The 15,128-nt window shown below is 42.9% G+C and overlaps 1 protein-coding gene across 1 annotated transcript in view; it reads left to right on the top strand.

Moving 5' to 3' along the window:
• Positions 1-488: 488 nt before the first annotated feature.
• LOC124787750 (dedicator of cytokinesis protein 1) overlaps positions 489-15,128 on the top strand; it is a 413,210-nt gene continuing 398,570 nt past the window's right edge. Inside the window, exon 1 of the mRNA XM_047254617.1 lies at positions 489-616. Coding sequence (XP_047110573.1) covers positions 571-616 — 46 coding nt within the window. The 5' untranslated portion in view covers positions 489-570. The remainder of the gene's footprint in view (positions 617-15,128) is intronic.

Here is a 15,128-nt window from a genome sequence, read left to right as displayed (position 1 = left end):
GATTTTGTAAGAAGAAAATATCCAAGATATCGAGTGGCAGAATAACTCAAACGTATGAGCCAAAAGGAAATGTCAACTGTTGCATAGAATCAAAACTGCTCCGAAATATTTATTAGAGTAGGTGCTAGGCAGGACTGATTCTTCTTTCAGAGTTTCAACAAAGTTTTTTCCCTTTTTTATTATCTTCTAGCATACAAACTTTATAGCCATCACAATTGAACAAAGTTCAACATGCAGGGCAAAGTAGCCCAGCTTCTCGATAGTATCATAAAGTGATAGACAGTACTTTACCGTGTATGATCGATAACAGAGATAATACATAAGAATGTAACTTAAAATTAAACAAAAAGATATGAAATTTTAATATAACTTAAAAAATTGTACTATTTGAATCTGATTGTCTATTCTCGACACGCAATTTAAAGAACCGTTTTGACAGAATTCAGTCATTTCGCTTTACCTTAACAGTAGAGCGGAAATGATATGGTCGTCGGATGGGCGAACCAATAACATATATATTTTTTATCTAGCTGTATATAAATTTCGGCATATGACTTGACAGTTGAAGAAATGGGAGGGTGGAATCCTGTAAGAGAAAGCGAGAAATATGGAGTGGGTAAGTTTTTTTCACGATTCAGTTTTGCTGAATGTTGTTTACACTTGCGCATCTGCGGCCAAGCCCACTTTTTGGACAGGTTATGGTGATTGCTTCACTTGAACCATTCGTTGAATGTCATTCGCCGAATATCACTCAGACCAAAATATAACGATGTTCGTAGAAATTAACCTACAATAGAGATTTAATGTATGTTTCAGGGCAAATTGCTGCGTCCCTGGTTTGTTGTTTACGTTTGACAAAAATGCTTTATGCACTGAGCGTTATGCAATAATTGACGAGAAAGCCGTTTAGGCTTACTTATCACATAACGAGATATCATTTGTCTATTAGTTTATTGATTCAGGTTGATAGTTGTACTCGGTCTGCAGCAGCTTTGTTTAGTATTTTATGTAACAAAACAAAATAAGTACTTGGAGTGAGAACCACATTTCTGACTTTATGTTTAAAATTAGTGACATACTGTGTAGTGCAGAACATCATAGGAAATATCCTTTCAAAACTTTGCACCTATGCCTTTTGCCATGATAGATATACTTAATTGTTTTTGTAAGAAAAACTTTTATTATTCTCAGGTTCTGTAATATAAAACATTTGTTTGACCATCAATGACAGCAATATCATTTGCACTGTTATGGTAATGTCTCCAGCTGGTGAATTGTTTCCTTGACCTTTGTAGTGCATGTTAGTGCTCCCTCAACAATTGAGCTCCGACATCCCTCCCCACCTGACATACTCATTAAAATGTCACAATAACTTATGTTCTTCTCTTTGCCTCGTTTCTTTTTCTGTATTGTCTAGTGCTGTAAAATCATCCAGATATGGAATTCAAACTTGGAAACTTTTCTCCTCTACAGGCAGGGGTGTGACATATGAATGCAAGCCAAATTGTAAAAGCTTTTGACTGTCTCATATTACATTACTACTTTGTGCTTCAGTGATCCTTTGCTACTTATTACTGTACTTACTTCGTCTGTTTCATTTCAGACCCATCTCAATAGATGGTTGCTAGTACAAGCTATTTACTTTCTTGGTTAATGTTTCTGTAAGAGGCCCCCCTTGCTGCATTTTTCATATTGATGTACAATGTAGACCTATGTACATAATATAAACCAATATACCTGTTGGAGATTTGTTGGCAATGTAGTTTACCATTTCTTTCCATTCTTTACATAAAGTGTGTTAATTATGGAACATTATTTGTGTTCATCCACTCACAACTAAATTGCTGCCTTCCAGCCTAACCTAGATCTAGGGATTCACTGCAGATCAGTTTGTCACCACAAACAATGTATCGAGGGGAGGCACCGTGACACTCTCACCGAACTGTCTGATATGTCAACATGTTCACAATTTTGCAGCAAGTAGCAGGCAGGAAATTGGAGATGTGAAGATATTCCAAAAGAAAGCAGAAGAGTTTTTATTGCTACTGCTCTTATAATTAATAACTTCATTAGGAATTGAGTCTGGAGTTTAGTTTGTAACCAAAAATCATATGGATCATATAAATTCTAGTTACTGTTATTAATATAATTTGTGATCTGCCAATAGGATCGCTTAGAGAAATATTTTGTTCCTAAAACACAGTATCTTATCTATAAGTTCATTTTGGCCTTGTGAATACTCGGAGCGTATTTGATTTCTTCAGTGCCATTATAATATTCAGTCTGAATCAGTAAATCTATTATTCATGGGAAAAAATATAACATTTAATTTATTGCTTGCTATTACTCCTGTTTGCATTTTTTTATGCTGATGGCTTTGGGCTTCTCTTGGAGTCCCTGAGGTTGCATTGTTGTTGTGGGTCTCAGCCCAAAGACTGAGTTTGTGCAGCTCTCTGTGCTAGGCTATACTGTGCAGGCCTCTTCATCTCTCTATAACTACTGCAACCAATATCCACTTGGACCCGATTACTGTAACGGAGTTTAGGTCTCCCTCTACAGTTCTCACCCCTCACTCTTCGCACCATGACCACATTGACAATTCCCTGATGCCTCAGCATGTATCCTGCCAATCTTCTTTTCATCACGTTGTGCCATAAATTTCTTTTCTCGAGAATTTTGTTAGTTGCCTGGTCTACACATCCGATCTTCAACATTATTCTGTAGCACCACATATCAAAGTCTGGTTTCTTTCTGTTTGGCCTATTTATCATCCATGTTTCACTCTAACATAAAGTTACACTACAGACAGATACATTCATAAACGGCTTCCTAATATTGCTTGCCTTTCATGACTGCAGTCTGGTTTCTGTTCAGATTGTAGATAGCCTTATCGTTATCTGTATTTTATGCCTGACACTTTCAGAATTTCAATGAGGTTAGTCCAGTTCACACTGCCAGACATTTTCTGTAAATCCACAAACGCTATCAGTGTAAATTTGCCTTTCTTTAAGCTATCTTCTACGATAAGTCATGGGGGTCAGTGGTGCCCTTTGTGTTCTTACGTTTCTCCAGAATCTAAATTGATCCTCCCCAAGGTCAGCTTCTACCAGTTTTTTCATTCTCCTGTAAATAATTCCTGTCAGTATTCTGTGATGTTTAAACCTGGCAGCAACTGCCAGTTTTGGAATAATGAATTATTTAGATTTTTCCTGAAAGACATTTTTGCTGTTCTGCCACCTTTCACACCAGGTGGAATAATTTTCTCATGGGTGGCCCCCCCAGGATTTCCATAAACCTGAGTGAATGTCGTCAACTCCAGGTGCCTTGTTTTAAGTTAGATTTTGAGTGCTCTGTCAAATTTTTGTAGCAGTGTTGTATCTCTCATCTTATTTTTTGATAATGTAATCTTCCAGCTCATTTCCTTTTATACGTTCCTTTCACCATTCTGCCTTCCTTTCCTTGTTCAGTACTGACCTACCATCTGAAATCTTGTCTTTGAATTTTATAAAAAGGTTTCTGTTTTTTTCCTGTAAGCAGCATCTATCTTTCCCCTGATCATGCATGCCTTTACAGCCTTGGATTTGTCGTCTAGCCGTTTCTGGTCAACCAATTTGCACTTACTGTCAGTCTCATTTTTTAGACACCTGTGTTTCCTTTCATGTGCTTCATTTAGGGCTGTTGCGTTTTTATATTCTCCTTCATCAGTTAAATTCAGTATCTCGTGTGTGTTCCAAGGATTTCTGCTATGCGTTGACTTGTTTGAAACTCTAAACAACAAGAAGTTCTTTCAGTATATCCAGATCCCATCACGTTAATTTTTTACTTTTCTGTAATTTCTTCAGTTTTAACACGCAGTTTATAAACAATAGTTATAATAAGTACACAACTGCTCTCAGAAATGTTTTGCACTTTAAAATTTGATTTTGGCGTGTATCTTATTAGATTAGTGTCCTGATGGATGAGTATGAGATGCAGTCAGTCTCTTGAGGCCAACTAATGAGCTACTTGACTGATTGATATCTGTCCAAAGGTCAAGTTACCTGGCAGCAACTGGGAAGATGGCGTTCATACCAAATGCTCCAAATTCCATGATGCCTGTGACAGAGAATGACGTAGTGATTGATTGGTCCTGATTGGCTTGTCTAGGGCCACAATGTGGAACTTTGCCATTTTTACTGATGAATGAGCTGCCATATTTGTTTTATTAAGAAAAGAATCTTACAGCTACATCCACATACATATTCTGCAAGCTACCGTATGGTGTGTGGTGGAGTGTACCTTGTACCACTACCGTTCACTTCCTTTTCTGTTCCACTCACAAATAAAATGAATGAAAAACACTGCCTATGTGCTTGTGTATGAGCTGTAATCTCACTTATCTTAACTTCATGGTCCTTACGTGAAATGTACATAGCCAGCCATAGAATTGTGCTGCAGTCAGCTTCATTTGCTGTTTCACTGAATTTTCTCAGATGTGTTCCAAGAACAGAATGTTGTCTTTCCTCCACGGATTCTTACTCGAATTCATGAAGCATCTCCATAATATTAACATGTTGATAGACCATATCGATAGCATATCTAGCAGCCTGCCTGTGATTTGTTCTGATTTCTTCCTTTAACCCAACCTGGTGGAGATCCCAAACACTCAAGTTGCACTAATGTTCTACATGCGGTCTCCTTTATGGATGAACCATACTTTTCCTAAAATTATCCCCATGAACCATGGACCTTGCTGTTGGTGGGGAGGCTTGCGTGCCTCAGCGGAACAGATGGGCGTACCGTAGGTGCAACCACAATGGAGGGGTATCTTTTGAGAGGCCAGACAAACGTGTGGTTCCTGAAGAGGGTCAGCAGCCTTTTCAGTAGTTGAAAGGGCAACAGTCTGGATGATTGACTGATCTGGCCTTCTAACACTAACCAAAATGGCCTTGCTGTTCTGGTACTGCGAACGGCTGAAAGCAAGGGGAAACTACAGTCGTAATTTTTCCCGAGGGCATGCAGCTTTACTGTATGGTTAAATGATGATGGCGTCCTCTTGGTTAAAATATTTCGGAGGTAAAATAGTCCCCCATTCGGATCTCTGGGCGGTGACTACCCGGGAGGACGTTGTTATCAGGAGAACGAAAACTGGCGTTCTGCGGATCGGAGCGTGGAATGTCAGATCCCTTAATCGGGCAGGTAGGTTAGAAAATGGACAGTTTGCCCTGTTCTTGGTATCCTGCAGAGATGATGGAGGAACTTTTGCAACAACAATGCGACTGTTTTTTTTCTGTTTTTGTTGAAAATATTAAGGACTGGTTTGGAGAAGACATAAGAGAGAAGGTGAGAAATGGATCATTGTTGAATATTAACCAAACACAGGCACCTCAGACCTGTGACAGGTTGGGTATATATCCATTACCAAAAACTCAACCGGTTTGAAGGTGTCATCTTTCATTGGGATCATACGCTACAGACAGATAACTGTGTGTTAACCTAGAGCCACATGGAATCCATTTTGTTCATTGCCTCCAAGAGAACCTAAGGATAAAAGGGTGGACCCCGGAGCTTTCATCCTAGCCTGAGAAACTTAAGATCACGGGTTACAGATATGATGTCGAGCTCAATTTTCTCCTCCAATGAGCTTTATGTGCCAGAGGTTTGGACGTATGTCATCCATTGTGAACAACTCCCTACATGTGTAAACTGCCCAGAACATCCCCCTCGTGTGCCGATGGGTTCACTTTCCAAGAGGAGAAGAAAATCCAGAAACACGAAACTCGCGATTGCCTGTTTTATCAGGATACTAAGAAAACGTTTAAATGACTCCACTTGATCGATAAGATGTCAAACTTTACAAAAATTTGTGAAAATTCACACGGTCTCGGACACCAACTTCAGGTACTCGCTACATGTGAATGTCTGTTTTACAGTTGGGGGATGGTACACTAGCCCCCCTTCATCACCACAGCCACCACACTAGTGATAACCATGCCATCAGTGCAGCCAGAGATGCCTCATCCTGATCCAGCATCACCAGGGAAGCGGATACCTACCAAGGTGCCCTCCTCCCAGGATAAAACAGATCAGCAATCTACCATCAGCCAGTGGCCAGTGGAGACACAGGCTGTGGGCCATAGAAAAGAATGGTCCTCTTCTGTTGCAGAAGTCAAGACAGGGAAATTCTCACAGAAACTGAATCCTCACATGGGCAAGAAGGATAAATTTAAAGTTAAAGTGAATTCTGCTGCTCCATTTGATCTGGGCCAAGTTACTAGAGCAGTCAATTTCAGAACTGGAAGTCTGCTTCCTTAACACTGGAGCTGTGATCTTAGTCAGCCATACACATTACAATCCGAAGCGCACACATCTCACTCTTAATCCAGTGGTATGTCCCTGGTGACCTCTGCAACTGAGACCATTTTCCTATCACCCTCTTTTTCGACCAATGGAACTTGCACCATGTAGGTCATTTCAAAAAGCCAACTAGCAAGCTTTCAACTCCAATGCAACTTAGCCATGGTGCTGTGAAGAAATAGTTGCAGCTGCCAGAGAGCGTTGCAGGAAACTTTGACAAAAGTGCCAGCCCCCTATGGAACACTTAATAGCATTCAAGAGACTTTGTGTGAAGGCATGGTATTTAATAAAGAAGTAGGAGAAAGCAGGAGTGTTGGAAACAGTATGTGTCATGTGAGAGCTCACATCCAGTCGTCTCAAGTATGGATTAAACTCTGCCACAGTTTTGGCCACCCACTGTCTACAGTAGATCCTTGCATCTCCCTGAGTGGCGACACCTATACTGATCCAGTGGCTATTGCTGAGTATTTTGAGGCAAGCTTCACCAAAATATCCACATCCAGTAACTACCTTCCTAATTTCTCATCTGGAAACACCTGGTGGAGTGAAATTCTCTGTCCTTCCTTGCACAAGGTTTAGTGTCATACAGTGTTCCACTTAGGGAATGGGAGCTTCTGCAGCACTTTAGCAGAGTGTCAAGACACAGTTCCTGGACCCAATAAAATCCATAAGTGAATGCTTAAACGCCTTAGCAATGACAGCATCAAACTCGTCCTTGGGTTTTCCACTTGTATTTTGTGGAAAGGGGAGTTTCCCTCCCAGTGGTGGGAGGGTATTATTATCCCTTTCCTGAATAAGGAAAAATGCCCTCGAATTTTGAGTAATTATCGATCAATCTCTCAAACAGACAGGCCATGCAGATTATTTGCAAGAATGTTTGTGCCTGGAAGCCTTAGGACATATATCATAGTTTTGAAACTGTTTTTGGGAATTCTGGTTCATGACAGACCAACTGATTCAAGTCTGTAGTGCGCAATGCTTTTGTGCAATGCCAGTACCTGATCACTGCCTTCTTTGAACTACAGAAGGTGTATGACACCACCTGGTACCATCACATCCTGTCCAACCTGCGTGAGTGAGGCTTTTGGGGCTGCTGACCATTTTTATCCAGAATTTCTGTTCCTCTGGCTGTTCTGGGTCCAAATAGCAACTAATACATTCAGAGCATTACCCTCTTCATGTTTGCAATCGGTGGTATTGTGACTGCAGTGACAGTATCACCATCACTGTCAATGACATTTACCTGCATTACAGTGCTGCATCGTTGCACACCACATAGTGCCAACTTCAAGGGGCTACAGAGAAGATACATAATTGGGCTCTGAATTGTGGATATCAATTTTTCATCTGTGAAAACTAGTGTCATGTACTTTTGTTGAGTCAGAACTGTGCATCTGTACCCAGAACATTTACCTCAGTAACCAGTTACTTGAAGTCATTGAAACTTTCCAATTTTTAGGCCTTTTATTTGAGTCAGTTAACATGGTTACCACATGTACACCAATTCAAGGCAAATTGCTTGAGGAATATTACAAATCACCCAAAAATGGGTACACCAGCTGGAATACAATTAGAAGCTCTCTGTGAGGACTTCCAGCTGTCTGCTCTTGTCTGTGTACATAGAATTCCCTCTGGGCATCCCCTGTGGTATGTACCAAGTGATAAGATTCGGGTGGACCTCTTCTGGATCGTAAGAAAAATGTTGACCCCTCAATTCTCAGATGTGCATTCAGTTTGTGTCTCTGTGACTACCCATATTCAACATGCATCTACATGGACGGATTGAAAATCAATGACAGTGTTTGTTATGCTTTTGCACACGGAAGGGAGCACGAGAAGTATTCTCTGGTGAGTATATACAGTGTATACACTGCAGGCTCAGCAGTACTACATTAAAGCTCTCGCCATTAAGGACTTCCCGGTTTGTATTGACACCGTGAGCTGCTTAAAAGACATAGCTCAGTGCTACCCCAAAAACCTTTTGGTCACTAACATCCAAGACCTTTTAGTTGACCTCCACAGCCACAAAATGACAGTAACATTCATCTTAGGAGTACCAGGCTCAGACTTAAAATTGCAACTGTGTCTGATTCTGAACACCTGAGATATGAATAGCAGGCTACAGTGACCTTCAACAAGCTGAGAGCAATCGAGGGGACCATTGAGGTGGCATACTTCTCTCCAGGCCCCTCAGAAAGATGCCGCAGTACTTCACTAACTGTGTGTGGGGCACAAGACACTTAACCATGTATTCCTTTTGCATCAGGAGGGCCCCACTCAGTGCAGCTGTGGTGGTAATCTCACAGTAGCACATATCCCAGCAAAGTATGCCTTGCTGGCCGATTTCAGATAAGCATTCAGCCTGTGTGCACACTACCTCAGATACTTGCAGACAGTGGGTTGGCAGCTACTAAAGTCTTACATTTCCTGAGGGTAAGCAGATTTTACAATATAATTTAATGCACGTTCGGTGTATGGTATCGTTGTGAGAGGGAGTACCTCTCGTTGTGGCATGTGCCCTCAGGCTACTTTCTCCCTCCTTACTGTCAAGCTTTTTCAATTTTTTATGTACATATTTTATTTATCTACCTGTTTAAGGTAGGTAGCTTTCTAGTCTTTACAATCTGCATTTTCTCACCTCATTTTCATTTTCCACCCCATTTTTAGTTGTACTGACTATGATGACTCTTCTTTGTGTATCCTTCAGTGACCAGATGCAAGTTTTAGCTATCTGGCTGACTGCTTGGGCTTCATATCAGTTTTAACTGTCTGATTAAAACTACTGTCACACATATTATTTTCAGCTATGACAACATGGTCACAGATCCTGTAGCTGACAACTTTCCTTTTCTCATTTCTTATCTTTCTACATGATTTTCCTGTGGATCGAGGGACAGAGAACTGAGTAGTGCAGTCCCTTTAAATTCAATATTATCATCATTACAAGTTGTCATACTCATTGCTGAGTGTTGTGAATCGGGCATCTATATTCAGATTGTTACCAGCTTGTCTTGGAGCCTGCTGAAGAATTGGATGGAGATCTTCTTGTTTTGATCTATCCACTTGCTTGCTGCTCTCCTCCTTGGTCTCGTACCTTCAACCTTTTCTTTCCAAGATTATTTTCTCTACATTTCCTCCATACCTTCTTACAATATGGCCAAAGGATTGGAGAATTTTTTGACTGACACCAGAAGAAAGGTGCCTGGAGATATTTAGTTGCTTAATAATGGACACATTAATTCTCCTTTAGGTCCATTCTAGGTGCAGTGTCATTTGCCAGCACCAGAGCTCAAATGTATCAATATACTGTTTGTCTCCGGCCTTAAGGATCCATGTTTCACAACTATGAAAGAAGGTGGGAAACACACGTGTTTCAGCAAGCTGGGTCTGCCCGAAAGCAGCTGGTTGTAGGGCTTCACGCTCGTCTTCAGTCCTGGAGACTGATTCAGTGAAGTCCTCCCAGCCAGGGAAACCCAAGGAACAGCGTGAGAAATCGAATAGACCCCCAAGAACAAGGAACTTGCGGTGGCACCCACACCACAACTACCTACAAGCTCTGCATCTGAGGATGGGGTGGAGGTTCTGGTGTCTGCTGAGGTCCTGGATCTCACCGGACCCTCAGACACAATGGATATAGACTGCTCAGGCAAACTGTCGGTGCAGTCTCACGATGATGTCATCCTCCAGTGGAATTGCGGCGGTTTTTTCCACTGACTGGTTGAGCTATGGCAACTGTTAAGCTTTACACCTGCTTTCTGCATTGCCCTCCAGGAAACCTGGTTCCCAGCAATGCGGACCCCTGCCCTCCACTGCTATAAGGGATATTACAGGAACCGTAATGACTATAATCGAGTGTCAGCTGGAGTTTGCGTTTATGTCCTATACTCAGTCTGTAGTGAAACTGTGCCCCTTCAAACCCCTCTTGAGGCTGTGGCTGTCAGAATATGGACTACACAGGAAATAACTGTCTGCAATGTGCACCTTTCTCCAGATGGTGCAGTACCCCTGAACGTATTAGCTGCACTGATTGATCAATTCCCTAAACCTTTCCTACTTTTGGGAGATTTTAATGCTCATAACCCCTTGTGGGGTGATGCCGTGCTTCTGGCCAAAGCAGAGATGTCAAAACTTTATACTGTCTCAGTTCGACCTCTGCCTTTTAAATACTGGGGCCACCACACATTTCAGTGTGGCTCGAGGTAGTTACTTGGCCATTGATTTATCAATTTGCAGCCCAGAACTTCTCTCATCTATCCACTGGAGAGCACATGACGACCTGTGTGGTAGTGACCATCTTCCTGTCACTGCCCCGGCATCAAGCCCACAGACACCTACTCATATGGGTGTTAAACAAGGTGGACTGGGAAACTTTCACCTCTGATGTCACCGTTGACTCTCCCCCACATGGTAACATTGATGTGATGGTTGAGCAGGTGACTACCACAATTAACTCTGTGGCAGAAAACACGATCCCTCGCCCTTAAGGTTGCCCCCAGTGAAAGACAGTCCCTTGGTGGTCGCTGGAAGCTGCTGAGGTAAGTACAGAGCGTTGGTGAGCTCTCCAGCAACATAAGCGGCACCCTTCCCTAGAGCATCTCATAGCCTTTAGGCGGCTCCGTGCCCATGTATGCCAGCTTATAAAACGACGGAAACAAGGGTGTTGGGAGAGGTATGTGTCAACCATTGGGTGCCATGTGTCACCTTCCCAAGTGTAGATGAAGAGTAGACCTCTTTTTGGATGCCAGACCCCAACAGGTATCCCTGGCGTTACCATCAATGTCATGCTATTTGCCGACGTAAACGCGATTGCCGAGCACTTTGCTGAGCACTATGCTCGAGCCTCTGCATCGCACCATCGAACAGCGGATGGAAAGGAAAAAGTCCTCTCATTCACTGCACACCACAGTGAACCCTATAACATCCCATTTGTGGAGTGGGAGCTCCTCAGCGCACTTGCACATTGCTCCCGACACAGCTCCTGGGCTGGATCAGATCCACAGCCAGTTGATTAAACATCTCTTGCATGACTACAAGCACCATCTCCTTGTGATCTTCAACTGGCTCTGGTGTGATGGTGTCTTTCCATCGCAATGGCGGGAGAGCACCATCATTCCGGTGCTCAGACCCGGTAAAAACCCACTTGATGTGGTTAGCTATCAGCCCATCAGCGCCTCACCAACGTTGTTTGTAAGCTGCTGGAACATATGGTGTGTCGGCAGTTGGGTTGGGTCGGGTCATGGAGTCGTATGGCCTACTGGCCCCATGTCAGAGTGGCTTCCACCAGGGTTGCTCTACCGCTTATAATCTTGTATTCCTCAAGTCTGCTATCCAAACAGCCTTTTCCACACACCAACTCCTTGTTGCCTTCTTTTTTGATCTACACAAAGCATATGACACCACCTGTCGACATCATATCCTTGCCACATTATACAGGTGGGGTCTCAGAGGCCCGCTCCAAATTTTTATCCAGAGTTTCCTGTCACTACGTACTTTCCATGTCCAAGTTGGTTCCTCCCATAGTTCCCACCATACCCAGTAGAATGGAGTCCCGGAGGGCTCTGTATTGAGTGTATCACTATTTCTAGTGGCCAATAATGGTCTAACAGCAGCTGTATGGCCATCTGTCTCACCCTCTTTGTATGCAGATGGCTTCTGCATTTCGTACTGCTCCACTGGTACTGATGTTGCTGAGCGATGCCTACAGGGAGCCATCCATAATGCGCAGTCATGGGCTCTTGCCCACGGCTTCCAGTTTTCGGCCGCTAAGTCATGTGTCGTGCACTTCCATCAGCGTCGTACCGTTCACCCGTAACCAGAACTTTACCTTAATGACAATCCTCTCACTGTAGTGGAGACAAATCGATTCTTGGGACTGTGTTTTGACACCCAATTGACTTGGCTACCTCACCTTTGTCAGCTTAAGCAGAAGTGCTGGCAGCACCTCAATGCCCTCCGCTGCCTGAGCAACACCAACTGGGGTGCAGATCGCTTTACTCTGCTGCAGCTCTACAAAGCCCTTATTCAGTACTGCCCTGACTAAGGGAGTCTGGTTTATGGTTCGGTGGCACCCCCAGCATAGCATGTAGTCGACCCAGTGCACCACTGTGGCGTTCGCCTAGTGACGGGAGCTTTCAGAACGAGTCCGGCGACCATTGTCCTGGTGGAAGCCGGAGTCCCTCTATTAAAGGTTAGGCATGCACAACTGCTCGCCAGTTAAGTTGCACACATTCGTGGGTGTCCTGAGCATTCGAATTACCATCTCCTTTTTCCACCCGCGGTAGTTCATCTCCCACATTGGCAGCCAAGATAAGGGATAACGATTGCAGTTTGCGTGTGATCCCTTCTGCCTGAACTGGAGTCCTTCCGTTTACCACCTTCCCATCTAGGTCCATCCGCCCACATACACCTCCATGGTGTAGATCTAGGCCACAGGTTCGTCTCGACCTTTCACATGACCTTAAGGACTCAGTTGCTCCTGTTGCTGTGTCACTTCCTTTCAATTCTTGATGTGTTCCTGGGGCTCTTAAGTGGTTTACACTGATGGCTCGATGGCTGATGGTCATCTTGGCTTCGCCTACGTCCACAGAGGCCATTTTTAACAGCATTCCTTGCCCTATGGGTGCAGTCTGGTGGCCATCTCTCGTGCACTTCAGTATATCCGTTCATGCCCCGGGGAATCATTTCTTCTGTGTACTGACTCCTTGAGCAGCCTACAAACTATCAACCAGTGCTACCCTTGCCATCCTTTGGTAGCGTCCATCCAGGAGTCCATCTATGCCGTGGACCAGTCCCGTCATTCAGTGATGTTTGTGTGGACCCCAGGATATGTCGGCATCCCAGGCAACGAACTTGTCGATAGGCTGGCCAAACAGGCTATCGGAAACCACTTTTGGAGATGGGCACCTCTGAACCTGACCTGCATTCTGACTTATGCCATAGGGTTTTTCGGCTTTGGGGGATGGAATGGCACAACAGTACACACAATGAACTGCGTGTCATTAAGGAGACTATGAATGTGTGGAAGACTTCCTTGCGGGCCTCTCACAGGGAATTGGTTGTCCTCTGCCAGCTCAGCATTGACCACGCTTGGGCGACTCACAGTTACCGCCTGCACTGTGAAGACCTGCCTGAGTGTCGGTGCAGCTTACGGTTCACAGTGGCCCGTATTCTGGTGCACTGTCCCACATTGACTGCCGAGCAACGGAATCTTGGGTTGCCGGACTCGTTGCTGCTGTTTTTATCTGATAATGCCTCATCGGCTGATTTAGTTTTCTGTTTTATTCGTTAGGGAGGGTTTTATCATTTTATCTAAGTTTTAGCACATGTCCTTTGTCCCTCTGTGTCCTCCACCCTAGCGCTTCAAGGGTGGAGGTTTTAATGCATTGCAGAGTGGCTAGCTTCTCTTTTTTTCATTCTTGTGGTCAGCCAGCCATGGTAATCTGCTTTGTTGTTTTAATCTCTTCATCCCATTTCTTGCATATCTGTGGTTTTCTTGTTTCCTTTTGTCCATTTACATGTTTGTTGCCCTTCATAATTCTTGTGATTTTTCCTTTCATTCCGTTTTGAGTTGTCAGTCTTGTTTGTTTTATTCTCACACATGAGGCATTGTTTTATTCGGAACAAGTGACTGATGATCTCATAGTTTGGTCCCTTTCCCCCTCTTTTAATCCAACCAATCAACCAACTTAATAGTGGAAGGGATATATAGAAAGACATTATCAATGAAAGGAAAGAGGAAGTAGATAAATGATGTGAAAGATATGGCAGTGCAAGAAGAATTTAGCAGAACATTGCAATACTTAGAATGAACAGGGCACCTGAAGTACACAAAATTTTCTTGGAGTGCTTGGTCCTTGGAAGAATTAGCCATGGCAAAAAATTCCATCTGGTACACAAGATATATGAGACAGACTTAAAGACAATAATTCCAATACCAAAGAAGGCAGCTGCTAACAGGTGTGAATTAAAAATTTAATGAATTGTGGTTTTGAAAAACATGGCATGAATTGTTCCCAGAACAATGAAAAACAGGTAGCTGGTCTCTGGGAAGATCAGTTTGGTTTCTGGAGAAATGAGGGGAACATGACTCAGTACTGACCCCTCAACTAAAGGAAACCAAAACCATGTTTATGACGTGTAGATTTACAAAAAGCTTTCGGAGTGTGTTGACTGGAAAACACTCTTTGAAATTATGGAGGAGTTACGAATAAAATATAGGGTTATCTGCAACCTGTGCAGAAAGCACAGTTCAGTCGTAAGACCTGAAGAATATGAAACAGAAGCAGTGTATATTGAGAATTGAGTGAGACAATTTCATAGCCTACATCTGGTGGTATTCAGCCTGTATGTTGAGCAAACAGTAAAAGAAATTGAGGAGAAATTTAGAGCGGACTTAGAGTGGAGGGAGAGAAAATAAAAACTTCAGGGTTTATGGATGGCATTGTAATTCTGTCCGAGACCACAAAACGCTCGGAAGATCGGTTGGTGGATGGGATGGTATCTTTTAAAGAGACAGTAATATGAACATCATCAAAAGTAAAACAATGGAAGTGGAATGTAGCTGAATTCAATCTGGTTATGCAGAGGAAATGGATTAGGAAATGAGAGACTAAAAATGGTAGATGAATTTTCCTATTTTGGCAGCAAAATAACTGATGATGGCCAAAGTAATGAGTGTGTAATATGCAGTCTGGCAATAGTAAAGTAAGTGTTTCTTATAAAGAGAATTTTCGTGGCATTGAATATAAATTTAAATGTTGGGAATGTTTCCTGAACATATTTGTCTGAAATAC

This window comes from Schistocerca piceifrons, chromosome 3, assembly GCF_021461385.2.
Source record: "Schistocerca piceifrons isolate TAMUIC-IGC-003096 chromosome 3, iqSchPice1.1, whole genome shotgun sequence".
Lineage (NCBI taxonomy): Eukaryota > Metazoa > Arthropoda > Insecta > Orthoptera > Acrididae > Schistocerca > Schistocerca piceifrons.
The sequence above is the reverse complement of the archived record's forward strand: the minus strand, read 5'-3'. Positions and strand labels throughout refer to the sequence as shown.